At 38.3% G+C, this 25212-nt stretch overlaps 2 protein-coding genes and 1 long non-coding RNA gene across 7 annotated transcripts; 2 read left to right on the top strand and 1 right to left on the bottom strand.

The window, feature by feature from the left end:
- The first annotated feature begins 726 nt into the window (after window positions 1–726).
- On the top strand, window positions 727–11092 carry golga7ba (golgin A7 family, member Ba). Of its 2 annotated transcripts, none has more exons than XM_056241100.1 (5): window positions 727–838; window positions 7868–7993; window positions 9045–9197; window positions 9337–9438; window positions 10947–11092. In XM_056241100.1, exons 1-5 carry the CDS (start codon window positions 827–829, stop codon window positions 11025–11027), a joined length of 474 nt encoding a protein of 157 aa, XP_056097075.1. In that variant the 5' UTR covers window positions 727–826; the 3' UTR covers window positions 11028–11092. The 2 variants fall into 2 exon arrangements, with proteins under 2 accessions (XP_056097075.1, XP_056097074.1); XM_056241099.1 differs by lacking the exon at window positions 727–838 and adding an exon at window positions 1647–1877.
- Window positions 11093–11663: 571 nt separating this feature from the next.
- LOC130076132 (uncharacterized) lies at window positions 11664–12701 on the top strand. 3 transcript variants are annotated; one of them, XR_008805608.1, is made up of 3 exons: window positions 11664–12135; window positions 12177–12262; window positions 12429–12701. It is a non-coding gene; the product is annotated as an uncharacterized LOC130076132 (long non-coding RNA). The 3 variants fall into 3 exon arrangements; XR_008805610.1 differs by having other exon boundaries at window positions 12177–12372; window positions 12457–12701; XR_008805609.1 differs by having other exon boundaries at window positions 12177–12428; window positions 12470–12701.
- Window positions 12702–14314: 1613 nt separating this feature from the next.
- On the bottom strand, window positions 14315–24908 carry crtac1a (cartilage acidic protein 1a). 2 transcript variants are annotated; one of them, XM_056241094.1, is made up of 14 exons: window positions 24815–24908; window positions 24222–24418; window positions 22809–23005; window positions 22592–22728; window positions 21003–21159; window positions 20276–20410; window positions 20062–20198; window positions 19270–19406; window positions 19102–19184; window positions 18927–19027; window positions 17907–18075; window positions 17115–17260; window positions 16912–16954; window positions 14315–14460 (listed from the first exon to the last, which is right to left on the bottom strand). In XM_056241094.1, the coding sequence occupies exons 2-14, from the start codon at window positions 24410–24412 to the stop codon at window positions 14372–14374; spliced, it is 1722 nt and encodes a 573-aa protein (XP_056097069.1). In that variant the 5' UTR covers window positions 24413–24418; window positions 24815–24908; the 3' UTR covers window positions 14315–14371. The 2 variants fall into 2 exon arrangements, with proteins under 2 accessions (XP_056097069.1, XP_056097068.1); XM_056241093.1 differs by lacking the exon at window positions 14315–14460 and adding an exon at window positions 15268–15441.
- Window positions 24909–25212: the final 304 nt, after the last annotated feature.

Raw genomic sequence — 25212 nt, 5'->3', positions numbered from 1 at the left:
TATCTTTGTTTTTTTGGGAAATCCTCAGTAACCATTTATAATAATCTAAATAATGCTACCATAGTCTATCAGCAAATAACTTCTCTTCAATAATTATCCTCTTCACATTGTTATTGAACGAATGAGCTATGTTCGTGTCATTGTTTTATTTTTCCGTCTGATTGTTTTTAAGCCATGGTTGAATGTAAAAACAGACTATTAACGGTTATAGAGCTATGAATGTCCTACTACTGCTATTTAAACATAAATTCAAATCTGCTGGGTAAGTTATCCATAGTGTAACGCCATGTTTCTTTGGTTGCATCTACTGTTACAGTAATAAAAAATCTGAATATAAGTTTTGCTGTGTGGAGTTTCATTGAGGACGTTTTGCCTAATTCTAAAAGTTGTTGAGGTTCTTCTCGCGCAACCAAAACAGTGTTTTGCCGCCTTTTGCGCAGTTATCTAACCGCCATTTATTTTAAAAGACACCATTAATGGCGCTGTTTCTATGGTTACCTCAGGCGAACGCCACTTCTCCTCGTGACGAGCGTCTGTAAGTCAAGTTTATATTGTAATCTTTGTGATTTCTGACGAGGCTGTTAGATATTAACATTATTTGAGACTGTTAGATATAAACATTGTTTGACTGACTGAACCCTAATCATAGAATCTGAGCGAGCGGCGTCTCCAGTCCGTTGCTCCTCCCCCCGCGCATCATCACATTGTGTGATTGTTTCCGGCTCCGCCCCCTTTTTTATCCCCGAGCGCAACCGTTTATTCCCGTGAACGAACAACCCGTCTTTAGCACCGGGACAGGATCGTGATCGCGCCCTCGCATGGCAACATGGCCACAGAGGTGAGAAACAGCCTCGTATAACCTCATTTTTGCACTAGCTGCGTTCAGTAGAACCGTTTTTGTAAGATACTTCTGAATCGGCGTCATTTTGATGGTTTAAATCTGGGTTGGAGATCACGTGACGTTACAGGCAAACGCGAATAGCCGTCTCTGTTTTTACGCGTCGCTTTTTAAAACCATGATCGGTTGTGATGATTACTAAACTAAACATACAATACACAGTGTAAACTAAACGCTAGCATGGCCAGCCACAAGTGAAGCACGATAGATAGATAGATTGATAGATAATGTCATCATGTGGTAATCTAAAATAACTGTTTTTTTATTTCAGTCAATTGTTATTTATTCGGACTGACTATACTGGGTTACCACCATTCTGCAGGGTGCGATCATAGAGATTTCCCAAGTTGTTACAGGGACTAGTATAGCCTATTGTTGACATCATTCGGGTTTGTTTATGTCAGATCGAGTGCTGCTGTTATCAAAGCATTGAGGGGGATGCTAATTTTGTAATCCATGTTAATATGTCGGTTTTGTAATGGTCAATATTTTATTAAAAGACAGTAAAACAAACAGAAGTGCTCTCAAATATTTGGACCGTAGCTGTTGATAGCTTGGCGGTGTTCAGATTGTCTGAGATGCTGTTGCTTAGATCAGACCCGTGAAAGAAAGTGTGTTCTTAAAGCATTGTGTTCATTCATCATTCATCACTCTCGAGATGACAAAGGTTTGTGTGTGTGTGTGTGTGTGTGTGTGTGTGTGTGTGTGTGTGTGTGTGTGTGTGTGAACTGTATAGTCGGAAGGATCCGGTGCCGTATTTAAATCAGCGCGAGCAGCGCGTGTTGTGACGTGGCCGAGCGCGCAGCTGGACATTAAAGAGGATAAAAGCGGCTGTCCGCGGGTCGTTAAGCTCTTTTGGCGAAAACATATTGGCAGATATCGTGTTTGTGAGTTTCCCTTGTCGGTGACCGGTTCAGGAATGATTTCAGCACCGCGGACAGCGACGGACCGAACAAAACTCCCGTACTGTCACGAGTCTGTAAGGGTTTTATTTTTATTTCCCTCTTTAAAAGTGCTTTAAAACTGGCGATATGTGATTTCCTGTGGTAATTTCATGTGGTTTGGGGATTTAAATGTAATTACACAAGTTATTCTGAGGTTTATGTAGGAGTCAAAATGTGTGTCCGTTGTCCCGGCGCGTAACCTTGAACGCGCGCGACGCGCGTGATAGTGTGTTTCGAGCGCGAGATCTCTTTGTTTAATCTCGTGGGTGCAGAAAACAAACGCACTCCTCACGTTTACGATCAATAATCATTCTGTACAGGATACACCGGCTGGTTAGATTGTGTTTTGATGGTTTTGGTATCAGCGGTGAGTGTGTGTGTGTTAAATGATCGTCTCCTCGCGATCGATCGGTTGTGCTCGCGGGAGTCAGGAACAGTGTCTCTCATCTTTCTGAGACTGAGACAGTTACCGAGAGCGGCTTGCATGCATAATTAACGAGGCATTTAGTAACAACAGCCCAGAGCGTTTAGTCATGATAAGTCTCGGTTTACCCGTACATAGTGGCGTACCATAGTACACAGTGGTGGTGTCAGATGGTAAAACGCATGAATGATTAGCATATTCACGTATAAACTGCAAGTACTTCAAAAACCATGGTGCTAGCATTGTTTATGTCTGAAAATAAGGTATTACAAACAATATTTTATCAATTGTTCCATGCATATGTGATTCTTGACCACTGTATTCTTTGAAGTACTATGCAGTGGTATATTTATTATTCCACATAATGGTATATACTGAAGTACCATGCTTTCATTAGACCTTTTCCCAACATCTTTTAGTTATGGATCCTTCTGAGTGTATTTCGGGGAGTTCAACAGGTAAATGTGGTGTTGTGCATTTATTTGACACCAGATATGCCTCTATCTGAGCGGTGCAATAATTCTTGAGATCTGTGCAAATTAGTTCAGTGCCAGAGATTGACCCTGTCCACAGCATTAAAGAGCTGTGTGTCAAGACACTCTCTCTCTCTCTCTCTCTCTCTCTGTGTGTGTGTGTGTGTGTGTGTGTGTGTGTGTGTGAACCAGCGCGTGCTGTCTCAGCCTGTTACTATATCAGAAGGAGTCATGAACTGGCAGGACCTGCTACTAAAACAGAGCCAGTTTTTAAATAAACAGGTTGCCAGGACTGGCCATGTAATAACTAATTATATCGTCCCTTGCTATCTGAATAATCTTTTTCTGACCTTTAGATGTCCAAAGATAAAGAATAACATACTAATGGGCTTTTATATGTTGCGTTATAAACGACGTGTCATAGCAGAAAGCCACTGACAGTGAGCTTTAAAGTGTGGTAACACTTTATTTTACAGTGTCCTTGTTACATGTACTTACCATAGCAACAACAGTAAATTATGAATACTTACATGTAATTAACCCTCAACCAAATCCTAATCCTACCCTAACCCTATAGTAAGTACATGTAGTTAATTAATCTTACTCAGTACTTAAATATATAATTACACTGTAATTAACACAAAGTGTTTGTGTAGTTTGATGCTGTGCAGTTTGTCATGGAATGTGGTTTCATATTATAGTCTTCCAGTGTATCTTTATAGGTTTGATCATTCGGGTTTGTGAACACAATACCGGTACTGCAAGAGAAAGAGGTGTAAAGGCAGGGAAAGTGTGGGGGATGGAAGGACCAGCTCATGCTGATGTTAGTGTGTGTTGGCAGTGACAGATGGCCAGTCTCTCTGATGTTTGTGTGTGTCCATGCAACACTGGCAATGAAGTGCCCATTCAATTACGAGGTCATCACTGGAATCATCTATAAGTTAATGACGACATCACTGCATTACCGTATGAACAAATGATGACATCGCTGACTGCATTACTCTGAGTTTTATGATCATTAGCTCACAAAATGCAGTGTCGTCATTAGCTTAGAGTAATGCAGTGATGAGCTAACTACGACACTCTGAGCTAATGATAAAACATTGCATTACTCTAATGTAACGACAGCATCACTGCATTACTCTGAGATACTGACAACACTACATTACTCTGAGATACTGACATCACTGCATTACTCTGAGATACTGACATCACTGCATTACTCTGAGATAATGACATCACTGCATTACTCTGAAATACTGACATCACTGCATTACTCTGAGATAATGACATCACTGCATTACTCTGAGATAATGACATCACTGCATTACTCTGAGATAATGACATCACTGCATTACTCTGAGATAATGACATCACTGCATTACTCTGAGATAATGACATCACTGCATTACTCTGAGATACTGACATCACTGCATTACTCTGAAATACTGACATCACTGCATTACTCTGAGATAATGACATCACTGCATTACTCTGAGATAATGACATCACTGCATTACTCTGAGATACTGACATCACTGCATTACTCTGAGATACTGACATCACTGCATTACTCTGAGATACTGACATCACTGCATTACTCTGAGATACTGACATCACTGCATTACTCTGAGATAATGACATCACTGCATTACTCTGAAATACTGACATCACTGCATTACTCTGAGATACTGACATCACTGCATTACTCTGAGATAATGACATCACTGCATTACTCTGAAATACTGACATCACTGCATTACTCTGAAATACTGACATCACTGCATTACTCTGAGATAATGACATCACTGCATTACTCTGAAATACTGACATCACTGCATTACTCTGAGATACTGACATCACTGCATTACTCTGAAATACTGACATCACTGCATTACTCTGAGATACTGACATCACTGCATTACTCTGAGATAATGACATCACTGCATTACTCTGAGATAATGACATCACTGCATTACTCTGAGATAATGACATCACTGCATTACTCTGAAATACTGACATCACTGCATTACTCTGAGATACTGACATCACTGCATTACTCTGAGATAATGACATCACTGCATTACTCTGAAATACTGACATCACTGCATTACTCTGAGATAATGACATCACTGCATTACTCTGAGATAATGACATCACTGCATTACTCTGAGATAATGACATCACTGCATTACTCTGAGATAATGACATCACTGCATTACTCTGAGATAATGACATCACTGCATTACTCTGAGATACTGACATCACTGCATTACTCTGAAATACTGACATCACTGCATTACTCTGAGATAATGACATCACTGCATTACTCTGAGATAATGACATCACTGCATTACTCTGAGATACTGACATCACTGCATTACTCTGAGATACTGACATCACTGCATTACTCTGAAATACTGACATCACTGCATTACTCTGAAATACTGACATCACTGCATTACTCTGAGATAATGACATCACTGCATTACTCTGAAATACTGACATCACTGCATTACTCTGAGATACTGACATCACTGCATTACTCTGAGATAATGACATCACTGCATTACTCTGAAATATTGACATCACTGCATTACTCTGAGATAATGACATCACTGCATTACTCTGAGATAATGACATCACTGCATTACTCTGAGATACTGACATCACTGCATTACTCTGAGATAATGACATCACTGCATTACTCTGAAATACTGACATCACTGCATTACTCTGAGATACTGACATCACTGCATTACTCTGAGATAATGACATCACTGTATTACTCTGAAATACTGACATCACTACATTACTCTGAGATACTGACATCAGTACTCAGAGTACTGACATCACTGCACTACTCTGAGATAATGACATCACTGCATTACTCTGAGATAATGACATCACTGCATTACTCTGAGATACTGACATCACTGCATTACTCTGAGATACTGACATCACTGCATTACTCTGAAATACTGACATCACTGCATTACTCTGAAATACTGACAGCATCACTGCATTACTCTGAGATAATGACATCACTGCATTACTCTGAGATAATGACATCACTGCATTACTCTGAGATACTGACATCACTGCATTACTCTGAGATAATGACATCACTGCATTACTCTGAGATAATGACATCACTGCATTACTCTGAAATACTGACATCACTGCTTTACTCTGAGATACTGACATCACTGCTTTACTCTGAGATACTGACATCACTGCTTTACTCTGAGATACTGACATCACTGCTTTACTCTGAGATACTGACATCACTGCATCACTCTGAGATACTGACATCACTGCATTTCTCTGAGATAATGACATCACTGCATTACTCTGAGATAATGACATCACTGCATTACTCTGAGATAATGACATCACTGCATTACTCTGAGATACTGACATCACTGCATTACTCTGAGATAATGACATCACTGCATTACTCTGAGATACTGACATCACTGCATTACTCTGAGATACTGACATCACTGCTTTACTCTGAGATACTGACATCACTGCATCACTCTGAAATACTGACATCACTGCATTACTCTGAGATAATGACATCACTGCATTACTCTGAGATAATGACATCACTGCATTACTCTGAGATAATGACGTCACTGCATTACTCTGAGATACTGACATCACTGCTTTACTCTGAGATACTGACATCACTGCATCACTCTGAAATACTGACATCACTGCATTACTCTGAGATACTGACATCACTGCATTACTCTGAGATAATGACATCACTGCATTACTCTGAGATAATGACGTCACTGCATTACTCTGAGATAATGACATCACTGCATTACTCTGAGATACTGACATCACTGCATTACTCTGAAATACTGACATCACTGCATTACTCTGAAATACTGACAGCATCACTGCATTACTCTGAGATAATGACATCACTGCATTACTCTGAGATAATGACATCACTGCATTACTCTGAGATAATGACATCACTGCATTACTCTGAGATAATGACATCACTGCATTACTCTGAGATAATGACATCACTGCATTACTCTGAGATAATGACATCACTGCATTACTCTGAGATACATTACTCTGAGATAATGACATCACTGCATTACTCTGAGATAATGACATCACTGCATTACTCTGAGATACTGACATCACTGCATTACTCTGAGATAATGACATCACTGCATTACTCTGAGATAATGACATCACTGCATTACTCTGAAATACTGACATCACTGCTTTACTCTGAGATACTGACATCACTGCTTTACTCTGAGATACTGACATCACTGCTTTACTCTGAGATACTGACATCACTGCTTTACTCTGAGATACTGACATCACTGCATCACTCTGAGATACTGACATCACTGCATTACTCTGAGATAATGACATCACTGCATTACTCTGAGATAATGACATCACTGCATTACTCTGAGATAATGACATCACTGCATTACTCTGAGATACTGACATCACTGCATTACTCTGAGATAATGACATCACTGCATTACTCTGAGATACTGACATCACTGCATTACTCTGAGATACTGACATCACTGCTTTACTCTGAGATACTGACATCACTGCATCACTCTGAAATACTGACATCACTGCATTACTCTGAGATAATGACATCACTGCATTACTCTGAGATACTGACATCACTGCATTACTCTGAGATACTGACATCACTGCATTACTCCTTAAGTTCCAAGTAATGCAGTGATGTCATAATACGCTCTAAATTATGCAGTGATGTGCTAACGATGACATCACTGCACTACGCTGCAAAGCGTTCTAAAACCACCATCTAATGTCACTGACTAGAAAGTAAGTTCATAGCAGTGATGTAACTGAATACTAGTGGCTAATTTCCATGCCCACACTTCTGTTTTTAATAGAAAATGCTACAACAGAGGACAGAAACTTCGTCAAGCCATTTTTCATGGATTGTTTAACATCTAGCAGCCCAAGGTAATGTAATTTATGATTAGATCAGACTGTATCGCACTGTAACCCTCTCTCTCTCTCTCTCTCTCTCTCTCTCTCTCTCTCTCTCTCTCTCTCTCTCTCTCTCTCTCTCTCTCTCTCTCTCCCTCTGCTGTAGTTTCATAACCTTCAGGAGTTGAGACACAGCGCATCTCTAGCCAACAAGGTCTTCATTCAGAGGGACTACACTGATGGCACCATATGCAAGTTCCAGACCAAGTTCCCCTCCGAGTTAGACAGCAGGGTAAGTGTGTGTGTGTGATGGGTAGGTTTAGGGGTCGGGTTAGTGTGTGTGTGAGTGTGTGTGATTGGTAGGTTTAGGGGTCGGGTTAGTGTGTGAGTGTTGTGATGGGTAGGTTTAGGGGTCGGGTTTGTGTGTGTGTGTGTGTGATGGGTAGGTTTAGGGGTCGGGTTAGTGTGTGTGTGATGGGTAGGTTTAGGGGTCGGGTTAGTGTGTGTGTGTGAGTGTGTGTGTGATGGGTAGGTTTAGGGGTCGGGTTAGTGTGTGTGTGTGTGTGAGTGAGTGTGTGTGGATAGGTTTAGGGGTCGGGTCAGTGTGTGTGTGTGAGTGTGTGTGTGATGGGTAGGTTTAGGGGTCGGGTTAGTGTGTGTGTGAGTGTGTGTGATGGATAGGTTTAGGGGTCGGGTTAGTGTGTGAGTGTTGTGATGGGTAGGTTTAGGGGTTGGGTTAGTGTGAGTGTGTGAGATGGGTATGTAGGGCTCGGGTTAGTGTAAGAGGACAGAATATACAGTTTGAGCAGTATAAAAACCATTACACCTATGGAGAGTACCCAGAAAGATAGCGAACCAGACATTGTGTGTGTGTGTGTGTGTCTGTGTGTGTGTGTGTGTGTGTGGCAGAACAAAAGAGAGACAACGCAAGTAAAAGTAGCGGATGAGAAAAAGACAACAAGGCTCTTCACTCAGAGAAACTCTGCTCTTCAGCAAAAGCACTGCTGAGTGCGCAAACTCCACACAACACACACATAATGAGCTGCTAATAGAGCTGATAATAGAGCTGATAATAGAGCTGTTTAAAGGTGTAAGATCATGTTACAGACAGCCAGTAAAGACTTGCTGAGTAAATGGCAGGGAGAGACCGTTTAACATGTAAAGCTTTCAGTGCCATTCTCACACTCTGTTTATTAATTATGACGAAATTGAGTGTTTTTATAACTTCCATCACCTGATCGAAGTCGGTTTTTGATTCAAACCCACTAGTTTATGCCATATAATGACCTCCATGCTGCTCTCTGATTGGCCGACTCATCTTGTCCTTCCATCTGATTGGTCAGATTGAGAGGACCCTGTTTGAGGACACGGTGAAGACGCTGAATAATTACTACGCCGAGGCGGAGAAGATCGGAGGCCAGTCGTACCTCGAGGGCTGTCTGGCCTGCCTCACGGTTTACCTCATATTCCTCTGCATCGAGACACGCTATGAGAAGGTATGTTATCAGTTTCAGATAAACCCACCCTGAAATGACACGTAAAACGAAAGCTAACAGTCATTGGTTACTTTATGTGTTGTTTTTGCAGAATTTGGAGAATATAAATGAGTCTGACAGTTTATGTGTGTTTGTGCAGGTGCTGAAGAAGATCTCGCTGTACATTCAGGAGCAGAATGAGAAGATCTACGCTCCAAGAGGTCTCCTCATCACAGACCCTTTAGAGAGAGGCATGAGGGTCGTATCCTTACACCGTCTAGAAAGTGTGTCTGTCTGTGTGTGTGTGTGTGTGTACCTACTTAACTATATTTTGGGGACAAACTTGTACCCAGAAGTGACCAAACCCTGACAAAATCTCCAGAAACCTCCCTTTAGGGACGTAATTAAAGATTTTTAAAAAATGCGGAAAGTTAGGGGTCGGGTTAGTGTGTGTGTGTGATGAGTAGGTTTAGGGGCAGGGTTAGTGTAAGGAGACAGAATATACAGTTTGTACAGTATAAAAACCATTACGTCTATGGAATGTCCCCATTTAAATAGCTAAGTAAACGTACGTACGTGTGTGTGTGTGTGTGTGTGTGTGTGTGTGTGTGTGTGTGTGTGTGTGTGTGTGTGTGTGTGTGTGTGTGTGTGTGTGTGTGTGTGTGTGTGTGTGTGTGTGTGTGTGTGTGTGTGTGTGTGTGTGTGTGTGTGTGTGTGTGTGTGTGTGTGTGTGTGTGTGTGTGAGAGAGAGAGCTTTCCTGTAGCTCAAACAGTAGAGCATTGGCGGTTGCAGCTGCTAAGGTCATGGGTTCGACTCCTAGGGAAAGCAAGATCCGATAAGAACGTACATGTGTACCTTTAAATGCAATGTAAGTCGCTTTGGATAAAAGTGTCTGCCAAATGCACAAATGTAAATGTGTGTGTGTGTGTGTGTGTGTGTGTGTGAGAACAAATGGTCAGTGGAAAGTGCTTATTCTTCAGAAACTCTTGTTAGTCCACCTTATGAGATCAAACTAAATATTTCATGAATGCTTTTATACCATTTTTATTTTGTATGAGGTTTTCAATTAATGCAACCCTGAAGACAAGATTGTGAACAAATGTGGAGTACAGTTAATAATGTTTTTGGTTTATATATTAATTAAGATTTTTATTTTAATAAATTGTATATCAATTCAACAAATTGAATTGAATTTCAAATAAACTAAATGTTATTTTTTATCAAATTAAGTTTTTAACTAAGATTTAAATGTATTATTTAAAATTATTCAATTTTATTTACTGTACATTAAATATAAATTTAACAGATTATGTTGAATGTCAAATACGCTATTTTTGTGGCTTTATTGTAATTGGACAGCGGTTATCATTGACTACAACTAAAACCATAAAACAAATTTAAAAAAAAAAACATTTTCATTACTTGAAAAATTTAAATTAAATAAAAAAATGCGAGAAAGAAAAATTTCTCATTTTCATTTTGTTTATGTTCAAGTACTAAAATAACTAAAAAAAATTTTTTTAAATAAACACTATATCGACAAAACCTAATAATAACACAAATAAATTGATAAAACCTTTACTAAAATTAAAAATAAAACCAAAAACTATAATAGTATATTATAAATTGGACACCAGTTTTGATCCTATTCATGATAGGTAGTCTAGTATGAGAATGTATGTGTAAAGTTATTTCTTTATCCAGTAGTTTGTGCATGTAAGGTTGTTTAATGCTGTGTGAGTTTTTTTCTTAACCCGAGTGTGTGTTAGATTGAGATCAGTGTGTATGAGGACCGTGGCTCCAGCGGCTCAAGCTCAGGAAGCAGCACAACCAGCAGCAGCGGACGATGATTCACACACACACACACACTGTAACATTCACCCGTCCACACGCCTTCATACTGACGCCCGCTGACCGGTCAGCATCGCCAAACAGAAACACACCTGACATGAACTGCCTCCACAAGACACATCAGCTGTGAGCAGCGCGTCATTACCTCAGTCATCTGGATAGATGTTACCCTCCGGCACCTTCACAAACCTGCAGTCGTTGCACATCCCGAGTCACTAGGTATGGAAGCTTGTTTCCACCACAAAATGAAAAAGCTAATCACGACTTTTTATTTCACAATTCTGACTTTTTTTCTCTTCAAATTCAGAAAAAAATTGCCAGAAATGTGAGATTTAAAGTAAGAATTGGGAGGTGAAACTCAAAATTCTGAGAAAAAGTCAGATTTGCAAGATGTAAACTCAGAATTGCAAGAAAAAAAGTCAGAATTCTGAGATGCAAATTTAGAATTCCAACATAAAAAGTCAGAATTTTGAGAAGGAAATTTAGAATAGCAAGAAAAAAAGTCCGAATTCTGAGAGGTAAATTTAGAATTCCAAGAAAAAAAAGTCAGAATTCCGAGATGTAAATTTAGAATAGCAAGAAAAAAAGTCAGAATTCTGAGATGCAAATTTAGAATTCCAACATAAAAAGTCAGAATTTTGAGAAGGAAATTTAGAATAGCAAGAAAAAAAGTCCGAATTCTGAGAGGTAAATTTAGAATTCCAAGAAAAAAAAGTCAGAATTCCGAGATGTAAATTTAGAATAGCAAGAAAAAAAGTCAGAATTCTGAGATGTAAATTTAGAATTCCAGCATAAAAAGACAGAATTCTGAGAGGTAAATTTGGAATTGCAAGAAAAAAAAGTCAGAATTCTGAGATGTAAATTTAGAATTTCAACATAAAAAGTCAGAATTCCGAGATGGAAACTCAGAATTCCAAGAAAAAAAGTCAGAATTCCGAGATGTAAATTTAGAATAGCAAGAAAAAAAGTCAGAATTCTGAGATGTAAATTTAGAATTCCAACATAAAAAGTCAGAATTCTGAGATGTAAATTTAGAATTGCAAGAAAAAAAGTCCGAATTCTGAGATGTAAATTTAGAATTCCAACATAAAAAGTCAGAATTCTGAGGTAAATTTGGAATTGCAAGAAAAAAAAGTCAGAATTCTGAGATGTAAATTTAGAATTCCAACATAAAAAGTCAGAATTCCGAGATGGAAACTCAGAATTCCAAGAAAAAAAGTCAGAATTCCGAGATGTAAATTTAGAATAGCAAGAAAAAAAGTCACAATTCTGAGATGTAAATTTAGAATTCCAACATAAAAAGTCAGAATTCTGAGATGTAAATTTAGAATTGCAAGAAAAAAAGTCCGAATTCTGAGATTTAAATTTAGAATTCCAACATAAAAAGTCAGAATTCTGAGGTAAATTTGGAATTGCAAGAAAAAAAAGTCAGAATTCTGAGATGTAAATTTAGAATTCCAACATAAAAAGTCAGAATTCCGAGATGGAAACTCAGAATTCCAAGAAAAAAAGTCAGAATTCCGAGATGTAAATTTAGAATTCCAAAATAAAAAGTCAGAATTTTGAGAAGGAAATTTAGAATAGCAAGAAAAAAAGTCCGAATTCTGAGAGGTAAATTTAGAATTCCAAGAAAAAAGGTCAGAATTCCGAGATGTAAACTTAGAATTCCGAGAGAAAAAAGTCAGAATTATGAGATGGAAACTCAGAATTCTGTGGGGAAAAAGTCAGAATTGCGAGATAAAAAGTCACAATGACCTTGTCCACTTTCTTATTCCGTGGCAGAAACGAGCTTCCACACTAGCTGTAGCATTCTGGGTAAAGCTCACATAAGCTTCTGTCACTGTTATATGCAATCTCACTCACGACGCCATGTGATGTAGTTGCCGATCGGCACATGACAGTCTTCCATTTCCATGATTCTTGACCTTTTATTCGATTATTTGGAGATCAGCACTTTTACTGGAATTATCGACTAGAAGTCACATTTTAGACTAGGATCAGTAGTTGTTGATGAGAGGACAGTGTGGATATCTGACCCCAGACACTGCCATCTTAAACCACGGGTACTATTTATGACTTTATTCATGATTTGCTTTATTTCACAGTGTGCTAATCGCTCATGCTTTGTAATATAACACGCCGTCAGAGCAGAAACGAGTCCTGATGACGTGACTGCCAAGAGCCAGAGCTTCCTCACGTGATCCTTCACCATGAGCTTCCATTTCTTACTGTGAACCTTCAGCCTCTGTTTACGCAGAGAAAGAGGAAAAGATGAAGAGAATGCTTTTTCTGTTGCGTAGCAAAATAAATGAACAATGATGGTCAAACAAGCCAGCTCTGCGTTTTCATTTTCAATCCACATTTTATATATATAAAAAAAAAAAAATCAAATTTATTTAGGCATTTTCTACTTGATTAAAAAGAAATGCTTTTAGGTAAAAAAAAAAAAAAAAAAAAAACCTGTGAGATGTGAATTGTAAGATGTAAGAAAAGTCAGAATTGAACAAAGTTGGTCAAACAAGCCAGTTCTGCATTTTCTTATTCAATCCACGTTATTTAAATGTGTTTTTTCCCCCACTTTATTTAGGTATTTTCTTTACTTGATTAAAAAATGTATTGTTTTTTTTTGGCATTAAGTATTATTGTATATAATATAATATAATAATTCGTTTTTTATAATAAAATGTGATTTTTAATCGAAATATCAATTCAACACATTATGTTGAATGTCATATAAGCTAAATATTTTTTTATATTGAATAAAATTATTATAATAATATTTGTTTTTATGTTATTTTAGATAATAGTTTAAATAAAAACTCTCATATCTAGTTCTCAATACAAATAATTTCTTATATTTGTGTATTTATTAGAACAGTAACACCATTATGCTTCAAGCTATTAATTTACATACATATTTGGCAGACGGTTTTACCCAAAGCGACTTCCATTGAATTCAAAATATAAATTTTTTTAACTTAAAAAAATCGAGAAATGATAATATGCATATTTATATTGATTTAGTGTCTTTATATTGATTTGGGTGTCCCTTATAGAGTCACCAGGTAAGGTCCTGGGATGAAAAGATAGTCAACATGAGATTCCAGATGTGAGCCGGATCTGGGCCGGCACTGTTGCTGTCTGGGAGCCTTTCACCTGTCCTTTCCTCACTGACCGTCTTCTCCTTATAGAGACGGACATTCATGCATAAACGCTTTACAGCACCACTGTGTTTGTCGGTCTGTCTTCATAGTCTTCATCATGCTGACCGAGAGACTAACAGATCCTGAGACTGAGAGGAACACAACGCCTACGGAGACTCTTGAGTAACACACGGAGACACTCAGCACTGAGACCAGGAGAAGCTCAGGAAGATGAAGACGAGAACCGGCAGGAGAGGAAGAGGCGCTGCTCTCGGACCCGAAGCCACCGCTGGAGAGAGAGAGAGAGAGAGAGGATGATGATGCAGGACTGACGACACAGTTAAAGTATGAGACAGAAAGAGATGGCGAATCTAATGTGGAAAGAACAGAGGAACGGGTGTGAAAGGAGCCGGTGGAGGTTCAGGTAAAGTCTTCCCGGCGAACGTTCTGTCACGGTTCTCTCAAAGTTATGAACAAACGTTCTTCTAGAACCGTTAATAGAGCATTTGTTCAAAATTATCTGGTCTTTAATAATGTTAGAACGGGAATATTTATTTTTTTCTGAAAGGTTTTAGTTGACATTTATAAATGTTGCTACTCGTTTCAAGAACGTTCAGAAATAACGTTTTCATAACTTAACGGGAACGTTAGCAAAACGTTCTTTGAACATATTTGTGGTTTGTAGTTTGCACCGAGACATTAGTTATTAGGCTGTTTTGCATTATGAGACTGAAATTCTTTCTATTTCCTTCCATTAAACTCTGAGGCGCATTTCTAGCCTGTTAGTTATAGATTTTACTACACTGATTTTTTGATTTTTTTTACAGTGTTGTAATAAAATAGTGGAGCACGTTTTATGATGAAAATACTATTTTAGTCTTTCTACTTCAAAACATTACATATAATTCAATGTGTTGCTTGACGTTTCTTTGTAATTATTTGTGAAGTGTACATGAACAAAGCTGGAGGACAGAATCACACTCACACTGCGCTCACAATCGCTTTAGTTTTATTGCACACCATTCCCATGTTAAGTAAACAAGTTGTTCTAAAAAAACGTATAAAAACCCAGAAAACAAGATAAACATTTTCAGATTTAGTTAGCGCTGACTAGGTTTTTTTTCCCTTAGAAATGTACTGGAGTTACAGCACAAGTGTTAGCAGTAGAAGAGTGTGTGTGTGTGTGTGGTGTCCTCAGACATCTGCTTTAATGAGATCATGGTGATGATGATCCCGTACTGTCCGGTTGAAACACTCAGCCTGTCACTGTTTGAGCAAGAGAGACAACAGAAATATTTTATTCAAGGATAAATCATTAATTTAAGAATAATTCACAGAAGCTATCATATTCTCAACGTTTACTTTATATTCTGAATCTTTTCTCTCTTTCTGAAAATCTGCTCCAGAGATCTGAGCTGTCATCAGCCAATCAGAGCAATTAAATATGCAAAACCCATAAAAACAAAACAAATGGAATTTTTTTTCTTTCTTTTTTTTACATCATTACATCGTTTGGAGCATAAGAAACAAATGGCGAGAAAAAAATCTTAATTTTTTTATTAATACTTTATATGTCCTATGCACCAGGATTCAGTTAATTAGAAAATGAAATTAAAATGTATTTTAATTATATTTTTATATTCAGTCAATTTTCTTTCTATAACGTGTCCTCTGTAAAAGATATGAGAATAATGTTGGTAAATGTTCAGAAAATGTTTATATTGCATTTAGTATGCATTCTAGAGCCTGCATTTAATAGGCGTTTAATGTAAATCAGGGTTTTCTGGAAACTTCCACTTGAACCAAACTATGCAAAGATTCTCAACTATGGTTTAAAGGATATTAGAGAATGATTTGATATATTATTTTACTTAACACAATGTGAGTGTCAACATGGCCGAAAATGGGGTTTCCCATTATATACAATGTATATATTCATTGTCTCTAATTTGCATATTATGTCTTAATATGTGCATTATGTGTTCTATATGTAGTGAAGAAAAAAAAGAAGTACCGTTAAATAATGAGAGTAATAACTTGGCAACATTTTCATAATATCTCATATTGCATAGAAATGTTGATATATAATTTATTTCCTATCCACTTATTATGTCTCCTAAAAAGCCTGATAAGCATGCAGTAAAACTGATGCATGTCTCATAACAGAGTCATATTCTGATTTGACACCCCACTAAAGTGTCTTGAGATGTTCATTTACAACAAACAATATGAAAATTTATCAGATTTAAATGATAATTAAATACATTCATATTCCCATAAGAATATTTTTTCCCAACATATTCCCATTTTTTCATAAATTTGCTAGGATATACAGGGTCCAAAATTCGTTTTTTTCCTAGTCTGAATGTTTCTAACTTGTCAGGAATTGTATTTTGCACTTTTGTACTAAAAATATATATATTTGTGTCCTATCACAATAAGATTATTACATTTTTTGGGGACATTTGTAACAAAAATGCACTTCTCATCCCAGACCGCAACATTGTCTCGTCCCAGATCCGGCCCACATGCGGTACGCGTTGAATCCACATGTACCAGATGTGGGCCGGATCTGGGCCGACACTATGTTGCTCTCTGGGATATCAGCAATGGTCATATTATAATTCTTATCATTTAAACATTATTTACAGAAATGCATTTTCTCCCATTTGGCAGATGTTAATTTTGGACCCTTGAGCATGTGGTTCACAGGTAATAATCGGCTGTGTGGGGCTCTCACCTGCACAGCGGCCGCTTGTGTTCACTGTGAATCCCTCTCCACACTGCAAAGCATCAATACAGAGTATTTAGTGTTTGCTTTAGTATTCAGAACGCTTTATTCAAGCATTGAGCATCTAACAATACATCTGTGCTTTGTTCTGAAATCTCTACACTATTCCTGATCCGCATTGACTCCTCCTCCTCATTTGCATACGGCCGTACCTGTGCGTCAGAAGTGAGGGCTGACTCCTCCCCTTCATAAGGATATGCGATCTCGATGACTGTGTTCATATCAGTAGTCTCGAGTGACCGAACCATGGAGCGACCATCCGGCCAATAGACTTCAATGCTGGTGGCATCATCGGTTCCTAAGAGCCAATGACATGAGACCATGAATCCCATATGCTAATGAGCGATACAATTAGTCATAATAAAACACCCTTTAACTACCGTTCAAAGGTTTCCCACGCAGCAACACTGTGTTGCTGTCTGGGTTTGAATGTTTTTGAAAGAGTCTCTTATGCTCATCAAGCCTGCATTATATATTGAGAATATATATTTTCTAGTTGAATATATTGTAAAATGTAATTTATTCCTGTGATCAAAGCTGAATGTTCAGCATCATTCCTCCAGTCTTCAGTGTCACATGATCCTTCAGAAATCACTCTGATATGAGGATCTGATTTTGAAACATTTCTGATTATCATCAGTGTTGAAAACAGTTGTGCTGGTTCATATGTGTGTGGAAACCATGATACATTTTTATCTCAGGATTCTTCGATGAATAGAAAGTTGAAAAGAACAGCATTTATTTCAAATTAATATCTTTTGTAACTTTATAAATGTCTACTAATGCGTCTTTTCTGAATAAAGGAATGACCCCCAATGACCCCAAACTGTATAACAGTAGTGTGTGTAGAATAAAAAAAGGCATATATCAGGTATAAAACTATTTAAAAGAAGACACAATGATGGATTTCACTTTAAAATAAGATGTTGATGAGCTGCTTGTACCCAAACCGAAGTGAGCCACGGGCTCCATCTGGCACAGATACCCCGAGCCTCCGTCAATGATGCGAGTGTGTGCGCCGCTGTGTCTCGTGAACATCACCACCTTCGCTCCACGAGCAAACGCCCCAAACCGTGTGCGAGGAACCACACGCAGCCACTTATTGCTGGAGCCCTGCGGAGAGGACAATAAACACCGCTGAGATGACTACAAATGTATACGTGACCCTGGACCACAAAACCAGTCACGAGTCGCACGGGTGTATTTGTGGAAATACACTGTATGGGTCAAAGTTATCGATTTTTCTTCTATGCCAAAAAAGTAAAGATCATGTTCCATGAAGATATTTTGTAAATTTCCTACCGTAAAGATATCAAATATTATTAGTGAGTGAATGTAGCAAAAACACGAACATAAATGGGGAACTTTAAAGGCGATATTCTCAATGTTTTTGCACCCTCAGATTCCAGATTTTCATTATTTATAGCTTATTTATTCAGCTTTCAGATGATGTATACATCTCAATTTAAAAAAATGGACCCATGTGACTGGTTTTGTGGTCCAGGGTCACATATTTATATGCAAAACTGGCATATGAGACCCTTAAAATATCATATTCAAATATGAGCAAATCGCATTCCCCTGAGGTGAGACCCATAAAAAAAAGTTTTATAATTTTCTTTTTTTTCAATCATTACATCTTTTGGAGTATAAGAAACAAATGGTGAAAAAAAAAATGATTATTCATATTTTATGTCTTATGTAGAGGACACCATGATTCAGTTAATTAGATTCAATTAGAGATGTTTTTTTTTATATTACATTTTTATGTTCAGTATACCAGTCAATTTCTTTTCTATAACTTGTCCTCTGTAAAAAGATACAAGAATAATAATGTTGGAAAATGTTTCTATTTTCCATTTATTATGCATAGAAATGTGTATTTACAATTGAAAAAATGTATACATCAAAAGTCTGATATCAAACTGTCAGGTTTTTACATTGTAAATGGGTTTCTGGCGTACCTGGGTGACCTTGAACACGGAGATGGGCTGTGAGGCGCTCTCACCGTGAGCCACCAGCAGATCCAGCACACCATCGCCATCAAAGTCTGTGACTGTGGCACCTGTAAAAACCCCGTTATTAAGAAACAAATGAGGAAGTGGCTCTGGTCATGTGATGTTGGTCAGGTGGTCTCACCTGTGCCCCGCCCCTGAGGCTCAGAGGCGTCTCCCACATCCAGCTCTGTGACGTCCGGGTCCGAGTTCTGCTTCCTCGACACCCTAAACAACCACAAGCCAGTGTTGTTGTAGTATTATTCATATTTACATTATAGTGTTTATTGATGTTTTGAATTAGTCGATGTACCTGAAGATTCTGTTGGGGGAGTTTCCACTGTAAGCAATGTTATTAAAGAAGACTTCAAGCTGAAGATCGTTGTCGAAGTCCGCAGCGATGACGGTGCGAACGGGTGACGGCGTGGCGAAGGCCCATGTGGCGACGTCCTACAGCGCCACAACAGACTCGTTCATTTTCACAGATTTATATAGATGCACACTGTGAAGAATTACTTGCAGATTGCAGACTGCGCTTGCGGATTTTAAACAGGTTTATATTTGAAAGAAAATGAAAAAAAAGCTGCTAGTGCAATAAGACTAAATATAGCTATATCAAAGATATGAGTGAAGCTCGTTGGGACAAACTTTGATGTTAGCTTGGAAAAGCCGTATGAAGGTTTGAAAATTTTATAAGCTTTAAATTTAGTGAAGTGGAAAGAGAAAGACATTGCTAGCACGAATTAACATTGCTAGCATTAGCATGTTTTGCGATCATGTTTTAACAGGTTGCTAGCATGAACTAGCATGTTTTGCTAACATGTTCTAACACATTGCTAACATTTATTAGCATGTTTTATCACATTGCTAGAATGAATTAACATGTTGCTAGCATGTTTTAACACATTGCTACCATGACTAAGCATGTTTTACCATGTTATTAGCATGAATTACCATTTTGCAAGCATGTTTTGAAATGTTGTTAGCATGAATTAACATGTCGCTAGCATGATTTAACATGTTGTAAGCATGATTTATCATGTCACTAGCATGTTGTTAGCATTTTGTTAGCATAAATTAACATGATTTATCATATGTCTCTCGCCTTGAATCTCTGCTGGCTGCCCTGCAGGTACAGGCGGTGTGGGCCATTCCAGTTGCCGTAAACGATATCCGTCTTTCCGTCGCCGTTAAAGTCGGCCAGCGCCACACCTCTGCCATGCTCATATCTGTCTTCAACTCCTGCCATCACAACAGAAGACATTAGACTGAGGTCGGATTGACAATCATTACTGTAAGTATGAAGTCTGGTGTCTCACCTGCCTCGGCCGCCACGTCTTTGAAGGTTCCATCACCCTTGTTCTGGAACAGGAAGTTGGGTCCATTCTCATTGTCACAGAAAATGTCAGATCTTGCGTCGCTGAGGATTGGACCGACAACGACACCACGGCCACCTTATAACATAACATTCTGAATTATAACTATAACATGTTCCTATCATGTTTTATCACATTGCTAGAATGAATTAACATGTTGCTAGCATGTTTTATCATGTTGCTAACATGTTTAAGCACGTTATTAGCATTAATTACCATGTTGCTAGCATTTTCTAGCATGTTGTGAGCATGATTTAGCATTTTTTAGGATATTGCTAACATGATTTAACATTTTGTTAACGTGACTTATAATGTTGCTAGCATGATTAACCATGTTGCTAGCATGTTTTTTGGACTGACAACTACACCACGGCCACCTTATAACATAAGATTCTGATTTATAACATGTTCCTACATGTTTTAGCACGTTGCTAGCATCATTTAACATGTTGCTAGCATGTTTCAACGTGTTGTTAGCATGATTTGACATGTTTTAGCATGATTTAACATGTTGCTAGCATGTTTTTTGGACAACTACACCACGCCCACCTTATAACATAACATTCTGATTTATAACAATAATAATTTCAAACTTTTGAACGCTAGTTTATATAAACTCTTACACGTCATATAAATAAACATGACTTTCGTTGCCCGCGTCGTCTCTGACCTGTGTACTTATTGACGTTGACTTGTGGCGCAACATCAGACAGAGCGATGACGCCTTTCTCCACATCACTGGCGGCCTCGTCCATCTCTATGAGCGCGTGCGGCCCCACGTTACCGCTGGCGTAGTTCGCCACGTAGATTGAATATCGACCTGTTCCCTACAGCAGCATGAAGGAATTAAAATGCAGTTCAGTGTGTGTGTTCAGTGTTTAGTGTGTGGGTTCAGTGTGTACTGTGTGTTCTGTGTGTGTGTTAAGTGTTTAGTGAGTGTGTTCAGTGTTTAGTGTGTGTGTTCAGTGTGTAGTGTGTGGGTTCAGTGTGTATTCAGTGTGTAGTGTGTGTTCAGTGTTAAGTGTGTGTGTTAAGTGTGTAGTGTGTGTTCAGTGTGTAGTGTGTGTTAAGTGTTTAGTGTGTGTGTTCAGTGTGTGTGTTCAGTGTGTAGTGTGTGGGTTAAGTGTGTACTGTGTGTTCTGTGTGTGTGTTAAGTGTTTAGTGAGTGTGTTCAGTGTTTAGTGTGTGTGTTCAGTGTGTAGTGTGTGGGTTCAGTGTGTATTCAGTGTGTAGTGTGTGTTAAGTGTGTGTGTTAAGTGTGTAGTGTGTGTTCAGTGTGTAGTGTGTGTTAAGTGTTTAGTGTATGTGTTCAGTGTGTACTGTGTGTTAAGTGTTTAGTGAGTGTGTTCAGTGTGTAGTGTGTGTTCAGTGTGTAGTGTGTGTGTTCAGTGTGTAGTGTGTGGGTTAAGTGTGTATTCAGTGTGTAGTGTGTGTTAAGTGTTTAGTGTGTGTGTTCAGTGTGTGTGTTCAGTGTGTAGTGTGTGGGTTAAGTGTGTACTGTGTGTTCTGTGTGTGTGTTAAGTGTTTAGTGAGTGTGTTCAGTGTGTAGTGTGTGTTCAGTGTGTAGTGTGTGTGTTCAGTGTGTAGTGTGTGTTAAGTGTTTAGTGTGTGTGTTTAGTGTGTGTGTTCAGTGTGTAGTGTGTGGGTTAAGTGTGTACTGTGTGTTCTGTGTGTGTGTTAAGTGTTTAGTGAGTGTGTTCAGTGTGTAGTGTGTGTTCAGTGTGTAGTGTGTGTGTTCAGTGTGTAGTGTGTGGGTTAAGTGTGTATTCAGTGTGTAGTGTGTGTTAAGTGTTTAGTGTGTGTGTTCAGTGTGTGTGTTCAGTGTGTAGTGTGTGGGTTAAGTGTGTACTGTGTGTTCTGTGTGTGTGTTAAGTGTTTAGTGAGTGTGTTCAGTGTGTAGTGTGTGTTCAGTGTGTAGTGTGTGTGTTCAGTGTGTAGTGTGTGTTAAGTGTTTAGTGTGTGTGTTTAGTGTGTGTGTTCAGTGTGTAGTGTGTGGGTTAAGTGTGTACTGTGTGTTCTGTGTGTGTGTTAAGTGTTTAGTGAGTGTGTTCAGTGTGTAGTGTGTGTGTTCAGTGTGTATTCAGTGTGTAGTGTGTGTGTTCAGTGTGTAGTGTGTGTGTTCAGTGTGTATTCAGTGTGTAGTGTGTGGGTTAAGTGTGTAGTGTGTGTGTGTTCCCTACAGCAGCATAAATGAATTAAAATGCAAAACAAATTATAACATTTGCACAGTAATTAATAAGGAGATGAATAATTAAGTACCTTTCTGTCAACACAAGCTACGGAGCGTCCCGCCATGCGATTGGCCACTCCCCTCTGAACGTTGATGTCATCACCGAGCAGATCCTCGAAACGACCGTTACGGAATTTGAAAAGTTTGTCTGCGTACGTCGCCCGACCTTTTAAAGAGTTCAGATCGGTTCAATTAGTCAGTGCTCGTTTTGCAGATCTGTAACGGGACACGTGTTTTTCTGCGTACCTGAGAAGGCGTTGTTGGTGTTGAGGAAGTAGATCTCCTCTCGGCCGTCTCCGTCCACATCGCAGGCCGTCACTCCGATGGCGTTTCCCTGCGGATCTCTCAGGGCGTAGTAAGGAGAACTGCGCTCGTCCACTGCAATGTTCACTAGTTTGTTCTGGGTGCGGTCATACTTCAGAACCAGGTTTGGACCGTTATACCTGACAATGGACAAAGAGCAACAGCCTTAAACGGTGGCACTCATGAAACATATCCAGAATTTTTTTTTTACGGTCTAAAAAATAAGCTTCATTATTTATCAGACATCCCATCCTGAAAAAAACTAATTTCCGGGAGATGGCACAACATTTGATGTTGATGATTTATTGAAAATAATTAAGTTTGTAAATACCTAAGTCGTCATTATGATGATCAGTGTTTGTTTTAGTTGGGCTCTTCTTTGCCCTTGACTTTTTAATGTTAGTTTTTCTCTGGCTGTTATAACTCTCTGTTTATAAACACAAAGTTATTATGGGGGGGAAAGCCAAGAGAAATACTGGAGATAATCTGTTGGGAATTTATTGGTTATAAAACATCACCATCAAATATCCTAGCTCACCACAATATAAAAAATATATATTTATACTATCATATTCATTTGTGTAAGCAGCGAATGGGATGTCTGCGCTATCTTTGAGGAAAACATTATTCCTTTTCGTTCCTCTACTTTTCAATTTGTAGATAGATATGTAGAGCGATAGATGAGTTCCCTGTGTATTTATGCCCCCTGTTTCTTTCCGTTCATAGTCGGTTCTCGACGTCTATATGTGAGTAGTTTGTGTGATCATTCTTTCTGCCTTACTCTTATGTATTATCTTCTTGTTTAATTAAAGAAAGTTAGCAATCTTCCTCATCTTCATTCTGAAAACTACCACATCAGTTGTGACAGATTGATAGACAGATAGATGATATGAAAAACAGATAGATAATATGAAATATAGATATATATTTTGTTATTAAAAAACAAGCAAGCCCAGTCCAGGTGAGAAAAGGTAACGCAAAAGTAATGTAACAATACTTTCCAAAGTAACTTTCCCCAACACTGCATGAAACATGTCCAGAAAAAAATAATGCCTTAAAAATAAGCTTTAACATTGAAGAAAGTTTTTCATTTCCTCTTCTTTTCAATTTGTAGATACATAATAATATTATAGATAGATAGATAGATAGATAGATAGATAGATAGATAGATAGATAGATAGATAGATAGATAGATAGATAGATAGATAGATAGATACTTATCATAAAACTTATCATTGATGATAGTATTTATTACCTTTGAGGAAAATATTCCTTTTTCAATTTGCGATAAATAAATATAGGCCTATGTATATGGCTGTTTTATTTACAACTGATGGTATGCTGGAGTTTCTTTACCCGGCCACCACCACCTCCAGATCCCCGTCTCCATCTACGTCTGTCACCGCCATCCCATAATTCAGCTGGGTGGGGTTGTGAAGAGCATCCGGAGGCAGAACTGTATCCGTGTTGACGGAGAACATGGGCTGAGCTTGACAGAGAGCAAACAGACCCAAACCGAGAAGACACGCACACCACATCCTCATCATCTCCACCTGTCAATCAAACAGTATTTAATAACAGTAGTCATACATACAATATGAATCACATCTAATATGTGTATGTGAAAAGATTAATGACATTCCTTACATAGAAATGTGATGAAAACGCACATTTGCAATTTTATTTAAATTAAACTAAAAGAAAGAATAAAGGATGCAACTCAAAGCAGCACAAATATGTCATTTTGCATTAAAGAAAACAAACAAACGAACTTTCAGACAGAAACTATATGCAAACCTAAGAGACGCTGTTTATGCATTTGCAAGTCATCACCCCAAAAGAGAGACGTGTTATTTCAGCTTTACAAATAAAGAATAGACTGTTAAATAATAATAATTTGCGATACCCACTTGTCGTGCAGATTGTTTTGGATTATAAAGGATACTTACGCTCCCAGAGTTTCCCAGAGTCAAGTGCCTTGACTCAAACGCTTGGAAAATGATGTTTGATTCCTGTTTTGCGGTCCTTACACAACTTCAATGCAGCCGCCTTACACAAGCGCTTGTGTAAGCGACGGTCCAATCACTGTCGAGTACTTTAGAAGCTGTGGAGGCTCGACCAATCACAAACCCGCAAGAGAAAAGAGGGCGTTAACGCATGCAGATGTATTACGTCCCTAACAAAAACAAACACTTTTGTACTCAAATAATACATTCACAGACTTGAAATAAATTTAGTTGACTCAAAATAATTATGCATGGATCTATTGTTTATTTATAATTTTGGTGTTTACTAAGAATAAATTAATTGTAGCGTTTGTTACTGAAAAACGCATATTAAAAGTACT

This window comes from Rhinichthys klamathensis, unplaced genomic scaffold (assembly GCF_029890125.1).
Source record: "Rhinichthys klamathensis goyatoka isolate OS25496 unplaced genomic scaffold, OSU_Roscu_1.1 h1tg000628l_1, whole genome shotgun sequence".
Taxonomy (NCBI): domain Eukaryota; kingdom Metazoa; phylum Chordata; class Actinopteri; order Cypriniformes; family Leuciscidae; genus Rhinichthys; species Rhinichthys klamathensis.
This window is presented reverse-complemented; position numbering and strand designations above follow the sequence as displayed.